The sequence below is a fragment of the Calypte anna genome, chromosome 1 (genome assembly GCF_003957555.1).
Source record: "Calypte anna isolate BGI_N300 chromosome 1, bCalAnn1_v1.p, whole genome shotgun sequence".
Taxonomy (NCBI): Eukaryota; Metazoa; Chordata; class Aves; order Apodiformes; family Trochilidae; genus Calypte; species Calypte anna.
The window spans coordinates 116,716,692-116,733,577 of NC_044244.1; the positions used below are offsets into that span (position 1 = coordinate 116,716,692).

The 16,886-nt window shown below is 36.1% G+C and overlaps 1 protein-coding gene across 4 annotated transcripts in view; it reads left to right on the forward strand.

Moving 5' to 3' along the window:
• Window positions 1-16,886, forward strand: part of DMD (dystrophin) — a 950,620-nt gene that overhangs the window by 703,611 nt on the left and 230,123 nt on the right. For all 4 annotated transcript variants that reach the window (XM_030448312.1, XM_030448319.1, XM_030448327.1 and 1 more), the window contains exon 55: window positions 15,744-15,933. In XM_030448312.1, the coding sequence (XP_030304172.1) occupies window positions 15,744-15,933 (190 nt within the window). The remainder of the gene's footprint in view (window positions 1-15,743; window positions 15,934-16,886) is intronic.

Consider the following 16,886-nt stretch of genomic DNA (forward strand, 5'->3'; position numbering starts at 1 on the left):
ATTTCATTGCCTGCACAGAAAGAGCTTGACTATTCTGCTGGAGACAGGTTTTCTTAATATATTGTACATATCCTGAAATCATAGAATCACAGAAAGTTAGGGGTTGGAAGGGACCTCAAAAGATCACCAAGTCCAACCCCCCTGACAGAGCAGGGTCACCTACAGGAGAGAACACACCCAGGTGGGTTTGAATGTCTCCAGGGAAGGAGACTCCACAACCTCCCTGGGCAGCCTGGTCCAGAGCCCTGACACCCTCATAGTGAAAAAATTCTTCCTAATATTTTTACAAAACCACCTGTGCTCCAGTTTATAACTGTTGCCTCTTGTCCTATTATTAGTCACCCCTGAGCAAAGCTTGGCTCTGTCCTCCAGTGGAGAATGTTACTTTGCTTTATGGCACTTGTGGGAGCAATTGCATTTGTATGGCAGTTGAATTGCATTCTGGATAGAAAAATTGCATTTACACATCAGCAACAGCCAGGAGTATGAACTGTGTTAAGTTACACCTAAGAATTATAGTTGGTTTCAGTAGCTAGACCTCTCTGGGAGCCATCTCTGAAGTGCTCATTTGCTCATTTAGTCTTGGACTGCTGGACTCAAGAAGGAAAGTGTTCACAATATGTTTTGCTTCAAAGAACATTCCCATCTTCTAGGTTTTCCAAGCAAACTGAGCCTTTTCCTTTCTGTTCTTCTATTCCTTTGAAGGTTGGTCCACATTCCTCAAAGCAGTACAATTCCATGCATATGAACAGCTATCATGGTCCTTTGTGTAAGTGCTTTTTCTTTGAGCATAGTGAAGTGACTAAATTAAAAATATGTGTTCATGAGACCCTTGTTTAAATGGGAAGCTTATTTACATGTCTGTGCCTGCAGCTGTTGTCCTGGCTATAGAGCTGCATTTGTGTGGGTGTGAGCAAGAAATCATTACAAATGAAAGACTTCAGGTGAACATGACAACAGTCAAATGTCATTTTCCTGTGTAATTTATTTTCTCCCAAAGAAGCCGCATTATGATGATTTTTGTTTTCATCATCATGTTGTGGTGATTTATGGATTTTTAAAATAATTTTGCCAGGCTTAAGAAAGTAGATAGAGGTTTTTTACAACTAACTTGTTATTTACACCACTTAAACAAGAGATTCTTATTTAAAATAGCAAAGACAGCTGGAAAACATTGCAGTTGTTGCAGTGGCAATTTGGTTTGTGAGAGATGTTGCTAATAAACGTTATCTTTGCCTCTGTTATACAAAAAAGTAAATTTTCAGTCTAAATATTTGGCACATTCTGTCTTTGAGAACTTTGCTTGTTGATGATTCTATAAAGATTCTATGAGGATTTCAGCACTTGCTTAGTCACTAGAACTATTCATGCTGAATGAAAGTAAACATCTGCAGTCTCAGGTATCACACCCAATATCACGTAAAGGAGCAGGGAATTTTATATGTCATCATGTTTTTCTGAATAACCAATGTCAATTCTGTTGACTATTCTTTTGAATGGGAGGAGAAGACAAGTTTTTAAAGTATTTAATTGAGAACTCTTATGGAAAGTCTAAATTTTATGTGGGATCCTAATTTCTTTTCCATTAGATAAAAGTGTACAAAATCCCTTTAATTTTCATGAAACAGTAGGACAAAGTCTTATTTTGTTAGTACAACACTCCATTCTTCTCAGAAGTTACTCTCCAGTAGAGTAGTAACAATTGCAAACTCTAAAAATTCTTCAGTTCTTGTGATACAAAAATACTAAAGTTTTGCATTTAAAATATGGGTATCTTTGAGCTTTCCAAAGAGTTGTTTTCAGATAAAGGATTAATGCATTTTTTGCTTTCTTTATTCAATTCTGCTACTATTATTTTAAACAGAGCACCCTGAAAAAGGACTAAAAAAAAAAGGTTCAATAACTAGTCTGGCAAGGTTTAGATGCATAGAGTTTAATTTGAAAAATTTGTTGGTTTGAGATTTACGTGGTTAAGTATCATCCCATAAGGTATCCATATGAAAAAGTACACCTCAAAGGCCCTTTGTAGGAGATAAATGCTAGATTTCTTTTAGGATGATAGATAAAAGAGAGGTTTCCTGTTTGGAAGACATTTTACTGACTGCCTACACTCTGAAACAAATATTTATGTACCAAATATACTCTCAAGCTTATCAACAATGACACATTGCTTTGTTATTTTTCCTTCCTAATGCACCTAAAAATGGTGAAATTTCAGCCACATGTAGGGGAAAAAATATAAAACTACATAAACTTAAATGCCAGACAAAGCTCCTATAAATAGGAGATTTTGAAAGTCAGTTTAGCTGTTTAGATTCTGGTTTTCACCTTTGTTTCCACTCAGCTCTAATTTTTGTGCAGTGGTGTCAGAGTAGCATCTGGATCCAGGATGAGGAGTCAACTGAGAGTACTGAATATTTGTGGTTTCCTTTGTGCTAGGATAGTCTTGGAAATGCAATGCATTTGAAATCCTGGTAGGATGAGATGATAAAGCATTATTACCCAGAATATGGTGAGACTCATCATTTTCACCTTTGTGAACATATTCTTCTGATTTGTGAGAAAAGAGAAAAGTTTTTAAGTTATTTCAGGAAATGGTAGTGCCATTAATGCAGTGCTTGCCTAAAAGTCTTTATAGATCCTTGTCACATCAGGGACATGTTTCTTAAAACTCTTAATATCAGTGCAAATAAACATTATGCTTTGATCATTTATACAATGAATCTGTAGGCTAATAGCTTTATCACTTGTAGAAAGGCAGTGGGTCATCTATAGGTCTGCTAAATCCTCCCACGGACAAACAAAAATTACCTGGAAAACTGTTGCTGTTCTTAAATTAATTGGGTTTTTTTCTGCTTATTTGTCTCATAAGTGGTTTGCTGTGGGTTTTTGGACACTGAGAATTCAGCTGACAGGTAGCTAAGTGGTTTTGGTTAACTGTAATCCAGTTGACATTATAGATGTTATAGACATTTTAGTCATTGTCATTATAGACCATTAAGGAGGGCAGCACTGGAATTTTGCAAAGAGGCCTTCAGCTTCCGATACTGAGAATAAGTTAACAATTAGAGCTAACCAGGAAATGTGAAAGCAGAATATCTAAAAGGCCATTCCCTGCTGGTTAGACAGTTGTTCTTCCATTTTTATATTTTTTTTCCTTCATTCTTGGTCTTGAATGAAATACAATGCTGCTGCTCTTTCCATATGTACCGTGTATAAAATGCTGTTCGTTCCTTTCTGATGGAAATGGGAACAGTTCTCAGTGAAATCCAACTGGACAAAATCATTAAATACTTTATGGCACATAATTCTAAAGGAAGAAAGACTTGATGGGCTAACTTGAATAATCAAAGCTTAATATGGACGTTTAAAAGAAACACTACCTTTGAGAAATTTTTGCATCTATGGGAAGTGCAGGAGGAGGAAGGCACTAAGAAAGACATAATTAAGCCTGATTTTGTGAAAGAAAGAACAGAAATGCGAAATTTTGTTCTTACTCGATTAGAAGATTAAGATGAATATGTTGGTTTTTTCTAATGGGTGAAATTTTTTAGAAGCAATTAGAGTTTTAGTCTCTATTTGAACAAGAACAGAAGATAATGCTCAGAGCCCTGAAAGTCAAACCTTAAATCAACTTTCTATTAGTTTGCAGATAAACTAACAAACTGTAGCAAACTGATTATTGCTTTTATCCGAAGCTTATTGCAAAAAAATAGTATCTTTTCTTTCCCCTCAGTGGACTTCTTATCAGGCTTCATGTCCTTTAAAACAAACAACTGAACAGAACCTGGTGGATTAGCAGAGTGCCAGCAAAAAGGAATTTGGTCGTCATTTTTGTTTGCATTATTATTCTTGTGATAGCCTTTTTTGTTTTCATCTATGTTTTCTATGGATTTTTTATTTTTTTTATCTTTTTTACATTTCCTTGCCATTGCAATCTTTGCTGCTTCATGATTGCCAAGCTTCTGATCAGCTGCTGTGAAGACAGTGCAAGCTTTCACCTCTCTTGTCAGTCATGCTTGAAACTGAGAGGATTATTCAGTCTGTCTATTAAATTTTTAGCACCCCTTTGGAAGTTACAACCAAATGTTGTCAGTTTGACAACAGTGGTGCTTTCCTTTTTTTGTGTGGCTATTTTTTAACTGAACTGTGGTTTTTCAACCACTCGACTAAATTGACAAATGACAATCATAGAATTGGCTGGGTTGGAAGGGACCTCAGAGATCATCAAGTCCAACCCTTGATCCACTACCACTGCAGTTACCAGACCATGGCACTGAGTGCCACATCCAGTCTCTTTTTAAAGATCTCCAGAGATGGAGAATCCACTACTTCCCTGGGCAGCCCATTCCAATGTCTGATCACCCTCTCCGTAAAGAAATTCTTTCTAATGTTCAACCTAAACCTCCCCCGGCACAACTTGAGACCATGCCCTCTTGTCTTGCTGAGAGTTGCCTGGGAAAAGAGACCAACCCCCACCTGGCTACACCCTCCTTTCAGGGAGTTGTAGAGAGTGATGAGGTCTCCCCTGAGCATCCTCTTCTCCAGCCTCAACACCCTCAGCTCCCTCAGCCTCTCCTCATAGGGTCTTTGCTCGAGTCCCTTCACCAGCCTGGTTGCTCTCCTTTGGACCTGCTTCAGGACCTCGATATCCTCCCTAAACTGGGGGGCCCAGAACTGGACACAGTACTCGAGGTGTGGCCTCATCAGGGCTGAGTACAGGGGCAGAATCACTTCCTTGGACCTGCTGGCCACGCTGTTCCTGATACAGGCCAGGATGCCATTGGCCTTCTTGGCCACCTGGGCACACTGCTGGCTCATGTTCAGGAGTTGTTCTCATTCTGGATGGGGACTGCTTTGAGCACAAGAGGCTGGTGGTGATGACTTGTATTGACCTAGGGAGGTGCCAGTGCTTAGGGCAGATGGGAAAGCAGCAGAATGAGCAATATGATTTCTTGCACTTCCTAAAGCAGAGGTAATGAGAAATCACTGAGGAAAGGTGAGATTAAATTGTTAAGTCTCAAGGATGGGGCTTTAAAAGTCAATCTTATATAAGTACATAGATTTGAAACAGTAAGTAAGTAAAAAAATTGTGAAAAGGAAAATACTAGTACCTTCATGTTGTTTAGCATCCTGTATCAATCACATTTTGAACAAAATCCCAAATTTTTCTATATTGTAGTACATGCCTTGACAAATTTAAAAAATGTAAAGCTCTTCCCCAGCTAGTAAGCATTGCATCTCCTGCAAACTATAAGAAATATCTCCTGGAAATTATAAGAAATATCTCTTTGAATTATCACTCTAGCTGACGTATCTGCAGCTTCTTCCTTTGTGAAAGAGACATAATCAGTTGTGTATCTGATACATATCTGCTTAAGCAAATATGGTGTCTTGTGGCAATGAATTACACAGGTCCACTTTTTGCTTGCAAAAACTATTATTTTTATCTGTTTAAAATGTGCTTCACATTTTTGAGATTCTATCTGCTCATTTGACACAGTATATGGTAGAAACAAATTTCCTATGTAAAGTGCCAAGCTTCCAACACTCATTTCCACTTTCTGCATTTTATCTTATTAGTAACTTAGGTTGTTTGGTTTTGTTTTCTTAATTTCCTTTTTCGTGTTTTCTTTCTTCTTATTTCTTATGTACTTTCCTCTTTTAGAAATTCATGTCAAGTTAGACTCCAGTCTAATTTACTGGTAATTTTATTTAGAAAATGTAGCTTGGATGCATTTTCTGTGCCCCACATACTGACTGATATATGCTGATTTTGGTGGTTTTGTTTGGTTTAGAATCTGAAAGAGATGCTTCTGTGTATTGTCATTAATGGTAAACAGTTAAGAAATTTCCATGAATTCTTGGTTCGTAAAGCATGTTGGAGCTTGACACTTCAGCTATTTTAATTAATTACTAAAAGTTTCTATTACTCTATTATGAACCATTTGCCTTTACTGATTCAAACAGAGCAGATACACTATTGTATTAGCCAAACTGTAAGTTCCACAGTGTTGTTTTACTCCAAGGGATGGGAGGCAATTTTTCCAGGGCTGTCTTCTCTGTTCCTGCAGGAACAACAACAGAATTGATTTGTTCAAATAAGAATGCACTAAGAGACCATAGTTTAGATGTGCCTTCAGTGACACCCTTATACTGAGCTGACTCCTTGGAGCTGTGGATGCTTGTCACAGTTACTTCTTTTCATGTTAGGGAAAATAAGAATTTTTGAGTAACCTGATCTAGTGGTAGCTTTCTCTGCACATGCAAGGGGATGAAACTAGATGATCTTTAAAGTCCCTTCCAACACAAACCATTGTGCCAGTATGTATTAACATCTTCATTTATCTGTTGGTCTTGATTTTAAATACCAAATTCCTTCAAGGCTACAGCTAGTTCGGAACCCAGCAGTGTATACTGAATTTAAGTATTCCTTTTAGTGTCTGGTATTTTGGACACCTCTGTACTGAATCTTTCTGATGTCACATTTCTGACATTTTATTCGATCTGAAATTATTCAGAGTCCTTCCTGGGTTTGACTAATCTAAATAAATTAACCATCTTGCTCTTTACACCTGTTTCCCAATGGTTAATTAATTCACTGAATACTATCTACTGCTGCTCTCCTGGGACAGGCTCCTAATGCTCGAGGTTGAACATTATTTACATTGACTATGGTTCTTAATCAGTTCTCTTTCATTGAAGAGGTTCCTGTAACAAAACTTTTCATCCCTGTCATAGTCCTTAAATAGCTTCTTATATAGGAGCTTAAGTTACAAATATTAGATTTTATTGGTTCATGTGGGGTTTTGATGGCTAATTGTATAGTTTTATCGTTAATTTTCATCTTTTGTTTAAGTTAATTCTAAGAAAAAGTTGGCAAATATATTTTTCTTAAAGGCACAGATATTTATTGGACTACAATACACTCATTAAATATGATATGTGCACATGAAAGCAGTAATCTTCTTGGGTATTCATTCCCAATAGAGGTCTTCATTTCTCTCTCTGGTGGAAACACAATACTTTTTTATTTGTATAGATGGATATATAGTCTACAGATATGTGAAGACTAAATATATTTGTTTGTGTACTGTCTGATTATGAAGAGGAAATATTTAGCTAGTCATAAGTATTAAAGATTGTTGAACATAATTACATGCTCATGTGGTGCCATCAGCTGTTTACTATATGTATAATGGGCTCAGCTTGGACTGTGTCAAATGAACTAATCATGTTAAATTTACTAGAATAATGTCACTACTTGATATTTGGGACTACTAAAATTAGTAAGATAAATAAGCTGCTCTTGTTTAGATTGTCATTCTGAATAAACTGCTGAATGTTAAACAATCACAAAGAGATCAGATTAGAATACACAGTTGTCATTAAAAATACTTAACAATTTTAAGTAATTGAGACAAACTATATTACAAGTATTGGACAGCGGATGACAGCCTTTTTAAGATCAGAAATACAGATAATGAAGCATTTAAAAAGTTAATATAAGAAATCAAAATAGCATGTAAATGTATTGAAGACCTGAAACTACAATGTCATGGTAATGCTATGTGGATCTTAATATATCTATTTATTTCCTTGACTGTTCGGTATTATTATCCTGTAGATAAAGGGAGGTTGTACAGTACATATAAATCACTTGATAAAATGTTGAAATATATATATCTGTGGCTACTGCAAAACATGGAATTTGTGAGAAAGGCTATTCTAATCCTGTATTCCTGCATAACATGATTATGACTAATTTATATGCAGTCTTGTGCACATACTTCACTCTGCAAAAGCAGAATAGAATAAGGGACATCTAGTAATGTACACTTTTTCTTTGTGTTAATGTGTAGAAAAATCCGTGGAGGCTTAAGGACAACACATAGTCACCAATATGGTTAAAGTGAAGTCGTTTATTATCAATTCACTCTCGCTTTATATAGAACCCTTGTTTATATAACGATATCTTGCAGGTGGCTATATCTTGGCCACAAATCCTGCTCTCACAGAACTTCTGCTGGCTTACCTCATTACTCTGCTATTCTACTTTTTCTGTTGCCAGCTCCCTTATCTTTTTCCCATAGCTCATCTTTCAGTAACTTTGGAACTAGGCCTCAAGGCCCTTAGCTTACTTTAGCTAAAGCTAAATAGTCAGGATTGCTCACATGCATGTTTTCTTCCAGTTTCCCAACAATAATGCACTTCTACATTTACACTTGTTTGCATCTGTAATAAGACAGTTAATGAGTTGTCTGTAGTCCACCCATGTTTACCTAATAAATCTGTTAATATCTGTTGAAGTGAAGGTCCTGATCAAACTGGGCATTTAAATTCCATGGGCATCGAAGGGGTGCCCACATGACTCTGGAGGTTGCAAAGAGGACAGAGCCAGGCTCTTTCCAGTGGTGCCTGCTGACAGGACCAGGGGCAATGGGCACAAACTGAAACATAGGAGGTTCCCTCTGAGTATCAGGAAACTCAGGTTGAGTGAGTGGCTGGCACAAGCTGCCCAGGGGAATCTCTGGAGTCTCCATCCTTGGTGGTACTCAAAAGCTGTATATACTTGGTGCTGGTAACTGGCTCTTAGGGACTTCACTTGAGGTGATGGAAAACATGACCTCCAAAAGTCCCTTCTCAGCTCAACCATTCTATGACTCTGTGACAATTTTTTGAAAATGAGTGCCTGTTGTCATCGTTTAATGTTTTCTACTGATTCCTCTCAGAATCAAAAGTTACTGTTGTTTCTTTAACCATACCATAATCAAAAATTACATTATTTTCTCATGAACATCTAATAAAACTAGAGGCTGGACATTTTTTGAAATTTCCTTTTCAAAAGTATTCACTGGTAAAATGTCTATAGTTGTCTTCACACTTCTGGAGACTTTTCTGTCTCCACATGATGAATAAGATTTATTTCTTTCAAGATTTGAGTATGTATGCAACTTATTTTTTTTCTCAAATCCTATTTACCAGAGAGGGATACATTAAAAAGAAAACGGCTTTCTAGTTAGTATTTGAGAACATATTACCATGTCCTTTCACCTGTGAAGAACTATAAATGCAAACATATTTCCTGGAAGATGAGCTGAAATGCAGTTTTTGAGCTAATTGGAAAAAGCAGAACTAAGTCAAGGACTGCCAACCACATTTCAGTCTTAAGATATGATGATTATTACTCTGTTAAATGCAGCCACAAACGTGAGCCTTGGGCTGACAAGTTGTTTTTAATCAGGCTTTTATTTAGATTTAGGTCTTATATTCAGAAATAAAAGCAACTAGGAGAAAATAATTGATTTTTATAGGTGAGCTTGGTTCCTCTTTAAGAAGAACAGGAATCCAAATCTCATTGTGTTGCCACCCACAAGCCAATTCAGTGTTTTGTTAACATATCCATTCATACAGGACCATTTAAAATGTATTGTTAGTTAAATAGCAGGAAATATAGGGGTAGGTGTGACAGATTTCTTAGTGTGAGCTGAAGTAAATCACCTGAATCATCAGTAAAATGATGTATGCATCAGTTATGCATTCATTTCCATGACTAAAATTTGGAAAGTGGTTTGAGAGCAGTTATATGTTTTAAAATATTTTGAGTCAATCTGATCTGTCAGCATCTTTGTGTAATGTGAGTACTACTTAAGGACCATGTTTTGGAGGGAAGGGAAGGGATGGAAAACTCTGTTTCTCTAACTGCTTATTTAGTGTTGCTCTCATTTAAGATGATGCATGGTACAATAATTGCTGCAAGTGCTGCCAGAGAGTTTCCCAGTTTGGAAACTGAGGCTTCTTTCTCTTGCATGGTAGTGAATGATTGTTGTGCTCAGCCTTCAGAGGTTGCAGCTTTAAATAAAAGCTACATTAATGGTTGAATAGTATCCTTTGTGAACCATAATATATTTCATTTAGTGCCACCAGTGTGTTCCACAGTCTTATTAAATTTAGTTGTTCCTACAGCAATTAAGGCTACGAAAACAAGTGCCTTTATAATATGATTATTTTCATAATCAGATTTAATTACACCTCCCTGTCTTTAGACAGCAATTATTTTATCTAATTAAATCATATTTGAGCAATAAATATGCTGTTTATTACATAGCATCGTTGGATGCCTTGGAATCTCAAAAGAATGATATGTTTTGGAATGCAAGATAAAACTGAATTTTACGTATTAGAGACCATGAAGTGTGAAGAGGACTTAAACAACAATAATCTTTTTGTTTCTTGTGGTAGAATAAGAGATCATTTCTGTTTCATTTTAGTTCTGATTTTTTTTATTTCTTGTTTTTCTGACTTCTCTCTTTAATAAGAATACCAGAATTATTAAATATTATGTTTCCATGTTTTGTTACTTGAATGATATAGGGGTTAAACTGGAACTTGTTCCATGAGTTCACAGATTCAGGGCTGATAGTGGTGCCAGTGGAGTTTGTTTGTTGTGGTTTTTTGTTTGTCTGGGGTTTTTCTCTTTGTTTTTTAAGATAGTGCTTCTACGCTTTGACTAATGGCTATTTGTAAAAGCTTCTTGAGTGTCTCCATCAGAACATTATTCTGTATCTACAAGAAATTTTTAATGCTACTTCCTAGGTCTGTGACTGTTGTTTTATCAGGAGATTATAAATCCCAAGTAAACATAACATTTTTTTCAATAACATAAAAGATAACTTGTAATTACTTTCAATTACAAAGGAATTAAAATGATCCATTTAGCTTCATTAATTATTTTTCTGTAGTTCACAATGTAAGTGTAATAATCCATGGTTCTGTTGAACATAGGAAAAATGTAGATTTATATTATGGTTTTTTATGTATTCTAGACATGGCAAGAAAGAAAAAACATACAAAAGCAGCAGCAGCAAGAAATTCCCTTCTAGCTCTCTCTATGCTTGCCATCCCACTAAGAGGCATTTTGGGAATGTGGCATCCCATAAGTGAACAGAATATGAGATGAGACAGAATTTATTTTTTTTTTAAGACTGATGAGGACTTTTCCTCTCTGGGAACACAGGTTCTCTGTGCTTACATTGGCAGGTGCCTATTTGAAATGAGGTTATTTAAAGGTCCTATAAAGAAACATATGTATCTGATTTTGTGCCCTAATGTGTAATATTTTCTTTGCTCTTAGCAACACTTCTCAGCCTGACAAATAACAATGAAGATGGGAGATAAATATGCAAGTTTGTTTTGAAATTTTACAGATAAACACATTTTTTTCATTTTTTTCCTGATATTTCTCATTAAATATCAATGGTGCTTTAGTAAAGAAAAGTAAGGAACAAACAGTCTAAATTTAAAAAATCTGGTTTTAAATTGTTTCTGTTTCTTTAGTATCAAAGAGAACAGGTCAAAGGAAAATGCTTGAGAGGTTGGTGGGTTTTGTTATTTTCATACAGGGTCTGGCTGTTTTGAGAAGACATATGACACGTATAAGAATAGAAAGAAGCCAGCCAATGAACAGTAACAAAAGAAATAGTTTCTCTTTCTGCACCCATTTTTCTAAGTGCATAAACATAAAAAATATTTTTTAATTGAACATATTTTTCTGGTTTTGAAGAGTTTCACCACAGGAAAACTTGTCAGGAAAAATCAGCTGCATCTTGTGTAGGAGAGTGAATAGGTGTTCTTTGATGCATTTCCTATTTTGTGTAAAGAAATTTTTAAGAAGGGATATATTTTATGGTCCTACTACTATGATCAGGGCATGCTTTATGATGTCCTAGTTTTATACCTGAAGATTAATAATTTGGGAAACTGTGTGATTATCAGGCAAAGAAAAACATGTCCATATCAACAGATAATTTGAGTTCCAGTTGGAGGATGAGTGGATTGAGGGGTTTTGTTCATCTTCTGAGGTATAGCGAATAAGCAGAGAGTCATCTGTGTGTGTTTATTCTGCAGCAGTCATTGCACTTAGTGTCTCAGTATGCACAATTGCACCTGGAATTTAAAATAATTTCTCTGGTTATTCATATGTAATCAGCATGAATAGTGCAGCCAACGCAGAGATGCCCTTCAGCTTACTTGAAGACACTGAGTCAGCTTTCAGCCTGTAGGTCACATTGTTGAGAAATCATTGTTGGGCAGAGACAAGTACTGCACATAGTAATTTAAAAAGAGATATGCCACTGGTAGGAATCCTTTTCATAGCCCAAATCATCAGGGCAGCACCTGTATTTTCCCATTGGGCTTCATAAAAGGCATTTTGCTTGTTTATTCAGAGACCTTTCTGTGACTGGAAGGAAATCTTTCTTTCAGTTGTCTGGGTCAGCTGTCTTCCGGGAGATAGCAGAAGTGATAAAGAGAAGGCAAAGAGTTCTAGAAAGTTACTGCTGTATTTTCAGAGGCAGCCTTTTTTTCATCAGGTTTGCCCTTTAGTCCTTGCAGGAAGGAACTACAGCACAAGATGATTAAAAAAAATCTGAAAGCCTGTCTTTAAAATACAAAATTCTGTACCAACACACAAAAGCTTTCCTGATTCTTTACTCAGAAATATAGGAGGATAAAGGTCTGCAGATAAATGTCAGCTACATGTCGGCTACACTGCTCTCTGGAGTGGTTCAGAATCTGATAATGTAGCTCTGCATTTAGTTGCACTTTGAGGCTTTCTAATAATTTGCAATATAAAAGTCACCTCAGATGTAGAGTTGCATGCAAGTGAGAAATCTCCATTATTCTAGGATCAATTTGGTGCAGAATGCTTTCCAACAAGCCAGGGAAAACAGTGACATTAGGACGTAGGCATATATATACATGTATATACATACGTGTGTGTATATATATATCAACCATATCCTGAACTGCATCAAAAGAAGCATGGCCAGGGATGATTCTCCCTCTCTGCTCCACTCTTGTGAGACCCCACCTGGAGTATTGTGTTCAGTTTGTGAGTACCAGCATGGGAAGTAAAACAGAGCTGTTGAAGTCAGTCCAGAGAAGGGCCATGAAGTGATCCAAGGGCTGGAGTACCTCTGCTATGGAGACAGGCTGAGAAAGTTGGGGTTTTTCAGCCTGGAGAAGACCATGCTCCAGAGAGATCTTTTAGTGGCCTCCCAGTATATGAAGGAGGCCTACAGGAAAGCTGGGGAGTGATTTTTACAAGGGCATGTAAGAGCATTTTTACAAGGGCATTACAAGGGGTAATGATTTTAAACTGGAAAAGTGTGTATTTATATTGACATTAAGAAGAAATTTTTTAGTGTGAGGATGGTGAGACACTGCAACAGGTTGCCCAGAGAAGTTGTAGCTGCCATCTCCCTAAAAATGTTCAAGGCCAGGCTGAATGGGACTTTGAGCAACCTGGTCAAGTGGGAGCTGTCCCTGTCTGTGGCAGGGGAGTTGAAAGTAGATGATCTTTGTGGTCCCTTCCAACCAGAACCATTCTGTGATTCTATGACATATAAAGATCACTCAAAGAATTCCAATCTAATTTTGCATATCAATGTTCTATGGGAGGAAGAAGCTACTAACCTCTGTCAGGATGATTGAGCTGAAATGACCAGTCAATCCAAAGTGTTATTAGAATAACACCCTCTGAGGTGTTGAAAGCAGTACTTAAAATTCTGACTTAGCATTGTTTCCCACATAGTTTATCAGCCATTCTGGATTTCTGTGCAGATTAATGATTTATAGGCTTGTACTGATAACTTTAACTGACACTGTAGATTATAGTACCTAGATTCTAGAATAAAGTTTTACTAAGCATCATTCTCCCCCACGTATAATTTATTTTGAATTTTCATTTCACAAATGTATTAATAATAGTAATTTTAAGACTATTACTTATTTCATGTCTATGAAGTTTCCTTGTCTTCTGACTCTACCCAAGGTTAATGCCTTTCTGATAGTTTTTTTCAGTCCAAGTTAAAGCAGCAGCAGAAGAGTTACCAGTTAGACCTTAAATTTATTTAGTTTTCAAAATGTAATTTTCCAGTAAAGCTTTGCAGTTATTCCTTTGCCACACTGGCAGAAGGGATGTGATTCTTGTGAAAAAGTGTAAGCTATTTCTAGCATTAGCAGGAAGATGTATGTACTTCACATTTTCTTTGTCAACTGGCTCCAGAAAAGGGAAATTCAGGTAACTGTTGTTCCAATTGTATGGAGTCATAATGCCAGAAAGGAGAAAATACAGTTATGTAGAGAGAACCACATGAATTATAGGGGTAAAATAATTTACTGACACTTTGTCAGACAGTAGTCTAGGCTATTTTATTTTACAGGTCAGTGTGATACCATTAGATGACTTCAGAGTGCTGATAGAAGTATGATTTACTGACCTAGTGAACTCTGAATGATGCAGAATTTCTCTACTGTTACTGCCCTTAAATACCTGTGGAACAGGAATTTGTGCATCCATTAGGAATATTTAGTGTGCTCACTCTTCACTTTCCTTATGTGGAGTGTATTCTGTGTACATTAGCAATACTACTCTGCACCTACACATACTACTGTGTTTTCTGTTGTCTGAGCATCTCCAAGTATAATTTAAATACTTACTCTTGTAACTTATCTTCTCATATGAGGAATTACAATTTCGAATAGATAAAGAGATATTCATAGAATGTGAGTAATTCAATCAAACTTATGCAGCCAATACTACATTTGAAGAAAAATCTCTTATTCAGGCTCATGGAGCCTCTCCAAACACTGTGTTCCTTGTGTTGTATGGGACTGGGGAGTGATGAAAGAACTCTTGCAATACATTTAATGACATCAGCATCATTCTCATACCTCAGCATTTTCTCTTCTTGCTAGGTTCTGTAAGAAGATATTAAGCTGTACAGATTTTGGTTTTGTTGCATATGTTTATTTTGTTTGTGCATCATGGTATCAACTCCAAATTTTAATTAGCGACACAGTACTTTATTTATGAACTTATAGATCAAACAGATTTCGGATAACTTGTTTTCTTCTGCTGTTTTTCCCAAACATTTGTAAACATTTATGTTTTAATATTATTAGCTTTAGAAGTTCTCAGAATCGTAGCAATGTCTTGTAGCAGAGGCTGATTTTTTTTGTATGTTTTTTTATAAATCTTATAAACTGGTGAATATAAATGTTCACACACATACTTTCTCTGATGTGCCTCCATTTTTCTTCAACTTCTAGCATTTAGCTGATGCATTCTTAAGAGACTTTCATAACTTTTGTCAGGTGATGAAGCTCATACAACAACTAGAATTAGTCAGTCCACTGTTCTTACTGTGTTCACTGTCCTTCATCCTGTTCTTATTTTGTAGAATGAAAATGCACCAGGTATTTACACAAGTTGGTGAATGTAGTGTATTCCTATGTGTTTTTTTAGGAATTCAGGTAGATTGTAGATAAAAATGTGCCTTCAATAGTTTGAAGGAACTGCACATGGAAAAAAAATTATTCTGGAAAAGCACTGATACTAGCTTCTACATTGAACACTGAAATTGAATTAGAATAATGTATTAAAGCATATCGTACCATAAAAATTACTTGGTTATCATGCTGATATTAAACAAATATGTACAGCTACTTATGCTCAATTATTTTCCAGTTTATTTCCAGTTACTACTTTTCAGGAGAAAATATATAAAAGGAACCCTATCTGCCAAACATGCAGTGCAAGTTCTACAGCTAATTTATCTGCAAACTTATCTGGACTGGTACATGAAAATATATAATGTGTCTTTGTTGCATTTTGATTTAATGTCTAATATTTGCTTTCTTACTAAAAGTGCTGCATTTGACTATTTGTACTTGTGCAGGGTTTGTGAGAGGGAAGCTGCACTGGAATCAGCCCTAAGAATGTTGCAGCAATTCTACCTGGATCTTGAAAAGTTCCTTGCTTGGCTTACAGAAGCTGAAACAACTGCTAATGTCCTGCAAGATGCTACACACAAAGAAAAGCTACTAGAGGATGCCAAAACAGTTCGAGAGCTCATGAAACAGTGGCAGGTAAGTTAAGTGCTACAATTTAGAGACATGTCAGGTATCCAGTCTTTTTCCCAGTGTGGTGCTACTCAAGAAAACTGAAACTGTTTTGAAAAAACAGAATCAGTTCTACTACTAGCCTTTAAGTACTGCTTTGGAAATTGTTGTAGGGTTCTTATGTGAGTCAAATCATGATTCTGACATTTTTTAGCATGTAATACATTTGAAAAAAGGCGTTGTGAAATACAGCTCTGAAATGTACAGGGTGCTGAATGGGTATTTAGACTTTTTCTTTTGATCTCATAAAAATGAATTACTCTACCAAGCTTGGATTGAGTGCTTGACAGACATGAGACTTTATTAAGCATTTCTGGTATTTATTGAAGTTATATAATTTTCATCAAGTTTATTCTCTTTAGCTTAACTGAATTAGTTTTCCTGTATCAATTTCAAATAAATGAAAAATATTAATTTGTTATTTTCCTGATCATTGCCACATGTTCTGTTGCAATACTAAAAAGAGGTAAGGTTTATAAACATCATAGTTGACAGCTGGGCGGTTTTCAGAGATATTAGGAAGAGGTGATTTTAATATAGATTTATGAAAACACAACAACACAGTTCGATAGCAAAGTTCACTCTATTACTTACAATGTGGAAGGGATGTGTAGGTGTTGAAATTGGAGTAACTTACAAGCAGATCAGAGGAAATGATTTATAGACATAGGAGAGACTGAGTCAGTATCGGGCTGGGGTGATTTGTACATTGGATAGAAATACTGCTACTTTCTTTTGGGACTACTGTCCTAATACATGGTTTTAACTATTTGACTGAACTGCTGATAAAGTCTGTTACATTATGCTCTGAAATCTACAGTTTCAGATTTTAACCACATTTTTAACAGTGAACTGTCTTTATGCTAATTAGGTTTCATAGTGATAAGCATTAAGTTCTTGTGTTTCTGAGGTGTCAGTTG